The following is a 12287-nucleotide window of genomic DNA, read 5'->3' as shown; positions in this document are numbered from 1 at the left end:
AGAACAGGGATCTCTTCTCTTTACCACATGGGATCAAAATTTGGGGTTTTAGTCCTGCCAAGTTAAAAGTCCTTGGAAAACACTCTGGGCTTTATAAAGTCCTAGACTAACAATGAAACCCAAACCTCTACAAGTTCAAGGTGACCATCCAGCATTTAACTGCCTTCCATTACTATGAGAATAAAAGGAACATTATATACTTATTTAAGCACTCATTACAGATGCTTACAATTATTCACTTCTGGGGCAGCTGGGTGGCTCAGGTGTTTAAGCATCCAACTTCAGCCTAGGTCAAGATCTCACCTTTCTTGAGTTCAAGCCCCTGTTGGCTCTGGCCTGACAGCTCAGAGCCTGGAGCCTGTTTCAGATTCTGTGTCTCCCTCTCTTTCTCTGCCCCTCACCCATTCACACTGTGTCTCCCTCTCTCAAAAAAAACATTTAAAAATATGTAGTATTCAAGGGCGCCTGGGTGGCTCAGTCGGTTAAGTATCCAACTTCGGCTCAGGTCATGATCTCACGGTCTGTGAGTTCGAGCCCCACATCGGACTCTGTGCTGACAGCTCAGAGCCTAGAGCCTGCTTCAGATTCTGTGTCTCCCTCTCTCTCTGATCCTCCCCTATTCACACTCTGTCTCTCTCTCCCTCAAGAATAAACATTAAGAGGGGCGCCTGGGTGGCTCAGTCGGTTAGCATCCGACTTCAGCTCAGGTCATGATCTCACAGTCTGTGAGTTCCAACCCCGCGTTGGGCTCTGTGCTGACAGCTCACAGCCTGGAGCCTGTTTCAGATTCTGTGTCTCCCCCTCTCTCTGCTCCGCCCCTGCTCATGCTCTGTCTCTGTCTCTCAAATAATAAACATTAAAAAAATTAATATATATATGTATATATACACACACATATATATAATTCAGCTCTACTAGTTCAAGACTAACAAAGGTAGGATTGGTGGATGGTAGACAAGGAAAACTGGTAGTAGTACAATGAGCCACTAGCATCCAGGTTAGAATTAGAGAGTATGTTAGACACAATAAATTATAAAATATTATAAAACTGAATTTATTTACAAGCAATGTGAAACCATGATATCTGAACAAACTTTTTAAAATGGAAAACAGAAGTATTTTATTCTTAGAAATAGATTTACTTAAAAATCAGTTTTAAATGACATAAACCCACAATATAATTTTACAGAACAGTTATCTAACAAAATATAAAACTTAAAAGCATCTATATACAACATATATTTATAAATTTTTTTAAAGATTAAGTTTTCCAGTCAAAAATTTTTTAAAATTCCCAAAGTATATCATGTTTGACTAACAATTTGCTTCCAAATAAAAGTCTCTTCAGAGAAACTAAGTAATAATTTTCAAACAACTATGCTCCTGCCTTTGGTAGCTGGAATTATCTAATTGAAACAAAGGTCTTTATTTCAGTGTAACTATGGCTAAGACTCCAATCCTGAGGGTTTTTTGGTTTGTTTTTTCCCTCCAGAAAATGGAAGGTAATATGGCAGATGGAAGATTATGTGCCTCTGGGATAGCCAAATTAGTGGGGGCCTCACAATCCTGACTTATAAAATCAGGGAGTATAACTACACTCCTCAGGTTTATTTTTCTTTCTGAAATGCTATGAATTTGAGGGTAGAATCCATGTCTTCTCCCTTCCCCCAATCAGGTGATAGCAGTTAACGTGGATTCTGGAGTCCCCCTGCCTAGATGTGAATCCCTGCTCAGCCAGTTATTTTGCAATCTTGGGAAAAACATTTAATCTCCCTACACTCAGTTTCTTCATGTATAGATTGGAGATATTAAAAACAGTACTGATCTCACAGGGTTGTTATGAGGCATAAATAATGTGGGTAAAGCACTTATAACACTGGCCAATACAATGAAATAGAGGAGTTTCCAAATTTTTCACCATCATCCTTCACTGATATGGGAAAAGATCTTGTCTATGCCATATGAAGTAAAAAATGTCATACAGGAAGATATGTTAGATTAAATCACTTAATACAGGATTACAAAACACAAAAATGATTGTTTTTTACATTTACTTTAGCTTCACAGAATTTAGAAAATATCCTGAACAACATAATAAATAAACATGGATAACTATAAATTACTTTGCAGTTCAAAACTTAAAACTATAAGAAAAGTAAATTCAGACTATTAAGAAAGTTTAATTACTAGAACACTCAGAAATGAAGTACAATATCACCACCTAGTGGATACTGCATTTAAAAACATTTTATAGATAGTGCTTGCCCTATTTATCATTAAGAGGAACATCCTTTTCAAATAGAAGCACATTCTCTTCACGAATGTAAAGGGGATTTAAAAAAATAGGAAACAAATTTAATACTATATTAGCAGTACTCTTAAACATTACAGATAAAAATACCTCTACTAAATTGTGTATCTCAAATTTATTTCTAAGACAAGGTAACAGAATTAGAAGTACAATTTTTGTTCAGAAATTTAAAATATATTAGAGACAGCATGCAAGTCACCAGAAATACTTCACCACGACTTATCAGTTCATGAAAAAAAGGTCAGTTGTAACAAACATGAATTTCAAATCACCGGGTTATGAAGCATCTTAAAAACATTTTACTCTACTTACTATCTCAATCACTTCTGAAGCATTCCTGATAAATAGAAATCTTGCCTCCAATGAGAGCGGAAACTTACTTTTTTCTGGATCCATTCCCCACGGAGACTAAACAGAAAATGTACATTTTTTTATCAGTTGAAATCTGTTGGCCCTTGATATATACTTCAGGGAATGAAGACTAGTCCAAGACTTCTTCCAAATAATTATTCTTCAATTATGAAAGCCTATCAAGTTGTAGGATCTCTAATTCTCCAAGTTAAACATTGTCTCTAATCTTTTAGCCATTTCTCTTACAACATAACTATCTGTTCATGCTCTTTTAAACAGCTGCTAGCATTTTAAAAAATGACTATTACAATACAAAATCCAATACAAACAATAATATGCCATGAATGTTCTGGTTAATGCAGGGTAAAGACAGATGACCAGCTCTCCATATTTTACTTCTCTTAATGAAAAACTTTCACAGTGAGGCAGAGTATCAATTAAAAACTCACAGGTTGGGGAGTAAGGCCAATCAATGTTCTTCAGTGACGATGCGGACTTTGGGCGACTTGCCTGGTCTGCATGATTTTAGCTTCTCCAGCGGTTAAAGAGAAATCAGTATCTGCCCCATACAAATATGAGGATCAAATGAGACGATATTTATAAATCAGTCCACGTAATGCCCTGAACACTGTAGGTGCTCAATAAATGACAGCAATTGTTAGTTACCATTACTTTTCCTCCCTCTCTTTCTCATTTTGTACATGCCTTCCCACCCCCAACACAGTTCAGCTGAACTGAATCATCAGAAAAGTTTCAGTCAGTGTGCAAAAAATCAATATAATGCTCAATATTTATCTCCTCAGAAAAATATCATATTTCTTTTTGCCTGATGGTGATGTACTGGGCTCAAATTAACATTAAATTCATCAAATGCCCATTTTTTATAAGCAAAATGTAACAGTATTATTAGATTTCTCACTGTGGCAACATTTCTTACTCTAGAAATAATTTTTAAATGTTAAAGAATTTAGTATTGGGTTCATGGATATGTGTTAAAAAATATATCATCTATCTACTTTTATTATAATTTTCTTTCTTATAATACAAGTTTTAATATATTGCAAATATTTGTCTAATTGTCAACATTTAAATCATAAAAAAGTATCCTAAATAAAAAATAACATTTATTCCTAAAGTAGTAAAATGCAGCCTAACTAAAATAACACAAATTATTCGTAATTGGTTGAAATCTCTTTTCCCTTAAGAGTTTAATAAGCATCAGAAGTTTTACTGCTATTATATTTTAATGGTTGAGAGTTACTTATTTTAAATAAAACAGCAATAACTTTGAAATCACATCCTATTATAACAACATAACATATTTACAAATAGATACATAATAGAAGTATTAAACAGTATAGTAAATAAAAAAAATTTTTAAATAAGGCAGAAAATTTAGGCAGAAAAAAGTTTAGGACGGTTTTCATTATGAAGCATGTGATTTATTTCCTAAGGTTGGCTTATGGTTATATAGTATATCTTTTCTAGGACATTCACTTCATTCTATACTAAAAACTTCATTCAGTATACACTTCACATTTACTATACATTTATGAACTTTATGGATATACGGTGGAGGTTGAATTAGTTTGAAATTAGGCTAGACACATGACAGGCTAGAATAACTAGAGTTAGGACAAATACTGTTTCCACTTGAAATGAGGTCAAATGCTTAAAACCACTTGCTTTATTGAATCCAAAGTCACAAATACAGAAATCCTAACTTTCATGTTAAATGCTTTTTCTACAAGCCCATGGTTTCTATGTCATATTTAAATTTCCATTTGAAAAAGCTTTCTCATATTACTTGCCAGATATTTTTCTTGTTTCACTAAAGGAAATTCTAATTGCCTCAAAGATAATAAATGCTCTCTAACCTGATCAATGCGAATTCATTTTTCTATTTCCACATTTCACTTAAATGTTTATCTAAAATAACTGTCCACTATTTAGGTAGTATAATAAAAATAAGGATCTCTTTTCTTCTCCTCTCCTATCTTCAGATGATTACGAAGAAAAAAAATATCAAGAACAGTGACAGTTAAATTCAAACAAGAAGTACACTACATTAAGCTATTTATCTATTAGAAATAAACTGCATTAAGCTACTTACATTAATGTACTTCATGACAGACTAAGCACATTCCAGAAATAACTTTAAGAAGAGGAAGAGGCCAGACAGCTAACATAATTTGTCTTATGACAAAATGACATTCTATATTTAAACTCAGGAACACTGTACTTCCAAATAATTTAAAAACATAGTTGGACACATTAAAAAGATTTCCAGATATCTAACAAAAGAAAACACAAATAGTGTGTGAGGAAATATACAGCACACTGCTTACTAACACCATATAAAGAGAATACTCTGTATCTATGGAATTTCATGTAAGCTAAAAACAGTTCAAAAAGATTTATTATAAGGCTTAGAAAATTTATGCACTAAATCTTTTTAGGACATTCTTTAAAATAATCCTACTTAAAGACTTTAACAATAATCACAAGGCTCCACAGGCTATCCAGCTTATCAATACTTCTTTTTTTTTCAATAATTACCTTTTAATCAAGAAATTCAATTTAATTTTCAAGAAATGTCAAAATACATATCCAATAATTCTTGAAAAATCTTCAAAACACAAATGCAACCTAAGATGTTTCTAAAAGCTATATGCTCCATAGCACCTTTTAATTCACAGTATTCTTTTCTAAAGTATTAAGTACTGTATTTTACATACTGTATGGAAAACATGGAAGATTACCCTGTTTCCCTCTGAGTGTGGATTTCCTCCAAAAAAATCTCTTAAAATAGCAGGAATTCAACACTTACAAATGAACTGGAACAGTGATTCCCCCAATATGGAGTAGAATGGTTTCCTCATGTTGCCAGACTGGGTTAGAGGGGAAGTTTTTTCATCTCAACAATATTCCGAGTCACAAAAGCCTTGCATTAATAGTATCAGATAAGAAAGTTGTTTATTTTGACTTCCTGGAACTCAGATCTCCATTATAAGATAATAATTCGTGTTTTCTTATCTAATTATCAAAAAAAAATGAGTTGTTAAAAACATCTCTCAACAATCACTGTTACAACTAGAAAATCAATATACTTTCTAAGTACTGAACAGAATACAAGACTGCCCTATACTTATTACTAAAGATTATACCTGTAATTTTCACCTACACAATTTTATATTTGCAAATGCAGAATCTTTTCCAAATCCACCCATTGTTTAAAACCCAGAGAAAACATAATCTAACATTGAAGATAAAGTAATTTGTTCACAGTTATTTAAAAGTTTACAAATGTAAAATGATATTAAAAGATAAATTCTGTTCACAGTTCTAAGTTTGCATGTCAAAGTAAACATGTCCAAGTACTACTTTTCTGTAAAGGAATGACAACCAAGTGAATTCACATGAACAGTAGACACAGAATTTAAAGACTCATATAAACTTCCTATCTGAACAGTTGCTTCCTAATCTACAAAATAAGACTAGCTCAATGAATGGATCTCTAAACTTCCTTTCACTTCTATTTTGGATAATGGAATCAAATACCAAATTACCCTTACTTTTGTAATTCTGTAACCTTGGAATCAGCTCTTAGTGAAGACGTAATTTTACTTAAAATATCTCAGCAAAGAAAGAAATTATTTCCTACAAATTTTATGAGGTTTATCCTAAAATATCCTTTGGTAACTTCAGTGGGTGAAAAGTATCCCACAAAAAGATGTCTACACGGAACCTATAAATGTGCCCTTACTTTTGAAAAAGGGTCATTGTAGATTTAAGTAAAGGTCTTGGCATAAGACCATCCTGGATTAAGGTAAACCCTAACCCAATGACATTGTCCTTATAAGAGAGAGAGGACCATGTGAAGACAGAGGCAGAGATTGGAGTGACACAGCTGTAAATCAAAGACTGCAGACAGTCACCAAAAGCTAGAAGCATGGAACAGATTCTCTTCCAGAGCCTCTAGAAAAAATCAACCTGGCCACACCTTAATTTTAGAAATTAGATATTTTTATAGCTACCAAGTTTGTGGTTATCTGTTACAGCAACCAGAAGAAATGAATACACTAATGTATCTCTGAACGAAAATCCCTTTTAAAAGGTATTATCATCAACACAATTTATCTTTGGCCATTATATATTTCATATTAATAATCAGTGAAAGGGGGACACCTGGCTGGCTTAGTCAGTAGAGCATGTGACTTGATCTTGGGGTCGTGAGTTTGAGCCCCACATCAGGTATGAAGATTACTTAAATAAATAAATATATTTTTTTAAAAAAAGAATTAGTGAAAGGGCTTGATCATTTCTAGATTTTTAACAAAAATTAACAACTTAATTCCAAGATAAACATAGATGAGCCTCTAATTTATAACATTTACTATCTGAGTCTATTTTGCCTTATGATTCAAATTATAATCACTGAAATATTTTAATCAAGAACATTACCTGATCATTTGTCAATATGTTTCAAATACTTGTCTGCTATTGCTTTCTGAAGAGAATTCACAAATAAGTTTCAGTACTACAAAGCTCAGTTTTCTTAAACTTGTACCTGTAAAATGTTTTCAAGCTTTTTGAGTGGTCAGCAGTATCAAAAAGGTATCATGAAATAACTGTAAACAATTTCATTTTCCACTATTCAGGCTTATGGAGCAAGTCTTAAACTTTTCTCAGTTCTTTATCAGTTCCTTGGATTTATTATGTATGTTTAAAACACAAAAAATCTGATGTGATCTGTGGCTCACCACTGTGCCTAAAACAAAGTCCATAATTTTTACCTCTTCAATTGTTCATTGTGGAGATAGTCTATATAAGTCTATTTTTAGAACTCAAGATATCTCTGACATTACCACATAAATCTCTGAATGTCCTGACTATCTGGCCACTGAAAAGTCTTGTTCAGGAAGACATAAAAAGTTAGGAAATTAACAACTGCATAACAGCCTAGTTCACAAACAAGTCTAGATATAGGTGGTAGAGGTATGTTAAGCCTATAAATAACATAAGGTAAAATGAAATAACGAAATTCTAGCAGTTTCTGAGGTACTGTAACAGTAAACAAGCATGTGAAAAACATTAAATTCCAGAAAATTGACTTAGATTTCAAGGAGTCAGCTATACTCCAACCAGCAAATATATATACTGGCACTAACAAGTATTTCATAATTTCATATCTTTGAAAAACTCTTTTCCATACATAGAATGTATAATGTCTATTATCTGCCAGCAAGTATTTATGAGCATAAGTGAATTTCCAAACTAAAAACAGAGAGACTAAGGTGATCATAAAAAACTGAATTCTACGTTTCCAAACTAAGGAAAGAAAAGCTCTAATTTTGCCAGGAGACAATAGGTGAGGAAAGGAAAAAAAGAGAGTAAAAGAGAAAAAGTAGAAGAGTTGAGGAAAATGTAGACAGGCTTCATGACTACTTCGATCGCCAATAACAATCCCACCATTAACAACTACAAAAACACAAAACAGAAACACCAGAAGGATGTACGGCCAAGTCAAAAGGAAAAGCACACTCAAGTTCTTAAAGGACATGGAATAAGCCAAAAGAAACTGAAGAATTTTCCTGAATTCTGAAAATGGTCCTTTAATAGGGGGAAGCCTCTCTTCCTTCTTCTTTTGTAGCTCAGTTTTCCAAGCTTCTGTTAATTTTTGTGCAATGACATTTCCTGCGCAGAAGACAGCCCAGATGATATTAGTTTGACGAAACATGAAGCCACAAAATCCAAGCAAAGCTGAAGTTTTATGATTTCCATAAAGACACATCAAATAGGCAAAAAGAGTAAAAAACATGGATCCTGCTTCTGTATAATAAAGGAAGTTAAAAAAATAGAGTGTGGGAAATACTGCTAATGTTAATGTTGACAAGATTCTCTGGATACTTGAGGCAGCCTAAGAGGAAAAGAAAATACATTTACAATTATTTTCACAATAAAACAAATATGCTATTTCTGCTGGGCTAACAGAGATTTATTAAAAAAACAAAAACTACCTTAATCTTATTTAAATAAAATTATTCAACATTAATCTTATTTCTAGCTTTGCAAAAACACAACATACATTTGTAAGGATGTTTTCTGGTACCTTTTAGTTCTATTTATCAGTTTGGAAGTCATGAAGACAACACATGTGTATGCCAAAGCCTCTATGTTCTAAAACACTTTGAATGATTCAACAAATAATGAAAGAGTTATTATTGTGTGAACTAAATTCTATGAGGAACATGTTGATGAACGGGACACAGGGCACACAGTTTCATTTCCCTGAACTAAGTCTTAGTGCTTCTAATAAGCATTCATTTAGCCATCATCCTTAATTTCTTTTAAAGATACTCCCTTCAAAACTTTAGACGCAATGTAAATATGTATATAGCATTTTTACCACTATACCCAATGGTCTTACTGTTTCATGATGAATTTACAGGTTTTTTACTGAAAATAGTGGTCTCAGTCTAAAGTTAAATATCTTACTTTGGCCTTTCTCAAAAGCTATTTCAGATTTTGAAAGTATTCTTATCTCCTGAAATTTTATCTTCCACTTAATCTAAACCACCAAATCAGACCATGCCATTCTCTTGGTTAAAATTAAAAGCTGTATGCCATCACTTACTAGATCAAGTTCAAAATCCTTTCCATGACATATGAAGGCATTCATGACTTCACCCCTACCCACTTGTCTAGCCTCACATCCTTGTACTTTATCATCTTGTGATTCCAAAGAGCAATTCTCTATGATCTTGTTGCTCACCTCATTTCTACCTTTGCTTATGCTTTTTCTCCTGCCAGGATTCATTCCCCACCCTACAGTACTGTCTATTCATCGGGATTCAGTTCAGATACCATCTTTTCTGGGAAGTCTTACCCAATGCCACCCATACATCTTACTGCCATTCAGGCTACAAAATAAGTGCTCCTCTAATCCTTCTGAGTCCTTATAATGTCTTATACCTATCTCCCTCTCATCATTTACACTATTGAAGTCATTTAAGTTAAACCTAATTATTATAATTAATATTTATTGAGTCCTTACTATTCTATCAGGCATTATTCCAAATGCCTTCCCTTTATTAATCTCCTGTACTCCAACAGTCCTCTGATGTAGATTCTATATTTCCATTTAATAGAAGAATACACTAAGGGGTCACTAAAGGTGACCTGCTAAAAGTAACACAACTTGGAAATGGACAGAATTCCAAGCTAGGCAATCCACCTCACCATTCCTCAAAGTCTGTCTTCCCTAAGGAAGATAAAAGTTTGGTAAAGAAAAAAAAAAATGCCTTATTTATTTCTGTAGTCTCAGTGCCTACCACACATAATAAGCACCATAAACATTTACTGAACTCATTTGATTCACAAATATTTATTTTAGGTTTCACAAATCAAAGTATTACAAATCATTCAAGTATTTAAATACAAACTTCTACTAAAATGGGGGTAGGAGACTTGCTTTATCTTAACAAAATATACATAAAGACTAAGTGTTCAAGATACTTTTCACCAAATCTCATAAAATCGATTTATCAAAATTGTGGATCTGACTACATAGAAACTTACAATAAATTATTTTGGAAACATACCTTGTGTCTGGGTTGTACCTTGCGGAAAAGCAAATATAGTAAATAGAAGTTGCCTACACTGAAGAGAAGATTAACAAATCTGAGCATTCCAATGGAGCACACAACATGTTCAGACCATCCAAAGATCCAACTGGCAGGTTTGACCACTCCAACTGACAGCAGGTATAAGCCAGGTAATGTAGTAATCATGGGATCCCACTTAAAAAGGAAAGGCCAACAATGAAGCAAAAACAAGATGAAATACTAACAGGACCTATACAAGGAAGTCAGGCTCAAAAACATCTCTACCAATGATCAGGTATGTTGAGAAGTTAGTCTGTGACACGGTGGTTAGGTAAGTCCTCAGCGGATAAAATATCTCCTCTAAAGAAAAGTTTTGCTTATATTTTGCCTCTGTACCTGTTCTGTGCGGAGGTATCTGTAACCAGTAAACAACAACAACTTAAAACCAGTTTCCATTTTCCAAGACCTACCCTTCAGAAACCCTGTATTTTAGTGATCAAACTGCAAATGTTCCCATTTTAAAGTGTGGAAACACTGGCTAGAACTCTGATGGTTTTGGAGGGAAAGAAGTGTTTAAAGAGATCAAACCACAGGCTCCATAATGGTAGCTAACATGTACTGAGCCAAGAATTGTGCCAAATCCTCTTTATTTAATCCTGCAACACATCTTATAGTAGATCCTGTTAAAATTGTCATTCTCAGAGAAGTAACCTGAGGCTCAAAAATTTTCCAAGGTCACATAACTAGTAAATAACCACACAAAAATTACAGACTTTATATTTCTAACCACATTGTTTCCTCAGAAAAGTAAGGGTAATACACCTACTTTATTTTTTATCTTTATATTTACATAGGCCTTTATATTTTCAAACATGATGCCACCTCACTGGGTGCTAGTTTCTCCAGTTAACTGAAGGTTCCTAAAAACACCAAGGATGGAATTAATGTAACTTGTCACTTCTTGGTGGCTGAAGATTCCCCTCATTCCCCCCATTCCCCACAGTATCGCACACCCAAAATATTGGGTGAAGCTCTTAACAGGTGAACTAAAGTGAGGTTTCCTGACATTTCCAAGGGGGCCGGCCGATGCCTCTGATCTAGGGATTGGGGAAGAAAAGCTGGGATAGCTAATACCAGCCACCAAGAGGGAAACAAATGTACCGTGCGCCTGGGTTGTACCTTGTGACAAAGCAAATATAGTATTCCATTAGCTAATCTCTCAGAACATTACTTCCTGAGACACAGATCTGCTTATATTCATTCATTAAACAAACATTTCACAGATCTCAGGGACAGGAACAAAAGATTACCCAGTTCCTTTCATAATTCGAAACTGGAAGGGTAGAGCGGAGGGACCAAAAGATAAGGGGGGGGTGAGGGGGAAAGAAAGTAGTGTTGGGGCTGGGTCAGCCCTCTCTGGCCTGCCCTAGGGTGGGGGTAGGTTGGGGACCCCACCTGCGAGAGGGAGAAATGGCCCTCACAGTAGCGCTGCGCCTGCGGCAGGTGGAAGATCTCGTCCATGTAGGGCTCTCGCAGCGCCCGGCTGAAGGCGGAGAAGAGGAGACAGGACACTAAAAAGGTACAGCTCAGGGCAGCCGAGAAGTAGTAACCCTCGAGCTGCGCCATTCCTGCCCCCATAGCCACTGCCCAAGAACCCAGTCCTGGAAAATCTGTTCCGGGTTCTCGAGCCTGCAAAGTCGAGCTTGAAACTCGGGCTCGAAATGGGCGCGCAAGGCGGGACTGGCCGGACAGGACTGAGCATAGCCGGAAAACAAAGGATGCTGGGAGAGCCCGGACCCTGATCTTCCGGAGGGATCCGGTCACTGTTTCCGGAGTGAAGAGTTTAGGTAACGGACCGGGCTGTTACCCTGTCAATCACGTTGCGCAGGTCGCACTGGAGTGGTCAGAGCCACCGGGAGGGGCGGATCCCGGAGTCCACAGGCGCTGTAGCTGCGCGGCTAGATGGCTTTGAAGGGAAAGCCGCAGTTGTTTATCCCTCTAGTTGCCTTTGGCTTTTT

At 35.3% G+C, this 12287-nt stretch overlaps 1 protein-coding gene across 4 annotated transcripts; it reads right to left on the bottom strand.

The window, feature by feature from the left end:
• Window positions 1-823: 823 nt before the first annotated feature.
• LOC125170803 (dol-P-Glc:Glc(2)Man(9)GlcNAc(2)-PP-Dol alpha-1,2-glucosyltransferase) lies at window positions 824-12050 on the bottom strand. 4 transcript variants are annotated; one of them, XR_007154096.1, is made up of 4 exons: window positions 11725-12050; window positions 10267-10464; window positions 4776-8582; window positions 824-3221 (listed from the first exon to the last, which is right to left on the bottom strand). XR_007154096.1 is itself a non-coding variant. In XM_047867620.1 (3 exons), the coding sequence occupies exons 1-3, from the start codon at window positions 11905-11907 to the stop codon at window positions 7527-7529; spliced, it is 1437 nt and encodes a 478-aa protein (XP_047723576.1). In that variant the 5' UTR covers window positions 11908-12050; the 3' UTR covers window positions 824-7526. The 4 variants fall into 4 exon arrangements, 1 of the variants encoding a protein (XP_047723576.1); XR_007154095.1 differs by having other exon boundaries at window positions 824-4956; window positions 5493-8582; XR_007154097.1 differs by having other exon boundaries at window positions 826-3221; window positions 5493-8582.
• Between the last annotated feature and the right edge of the window lie 237 nt (window positions 12051-12287).

The sequence above is a fragment of the Prionailurus viverrinus genome, chromosome B4, assembly GCF_022837055.1.
Source record: "Prionailurus viverrinus isolate Anna chromosome B4, UM_Priviv_1.0, whole genome shotgun sequence".
NCBI lineage: Eukaryota > Metazoa > Chordata > Mammalia > Carnivora > Felidae > Prionailurus > Prionailurus viverrinus.
Note: the sequence above shows the minus strand (reverse complement) of the source record. Positions and strands in the feature narration are given on the sequence as shown.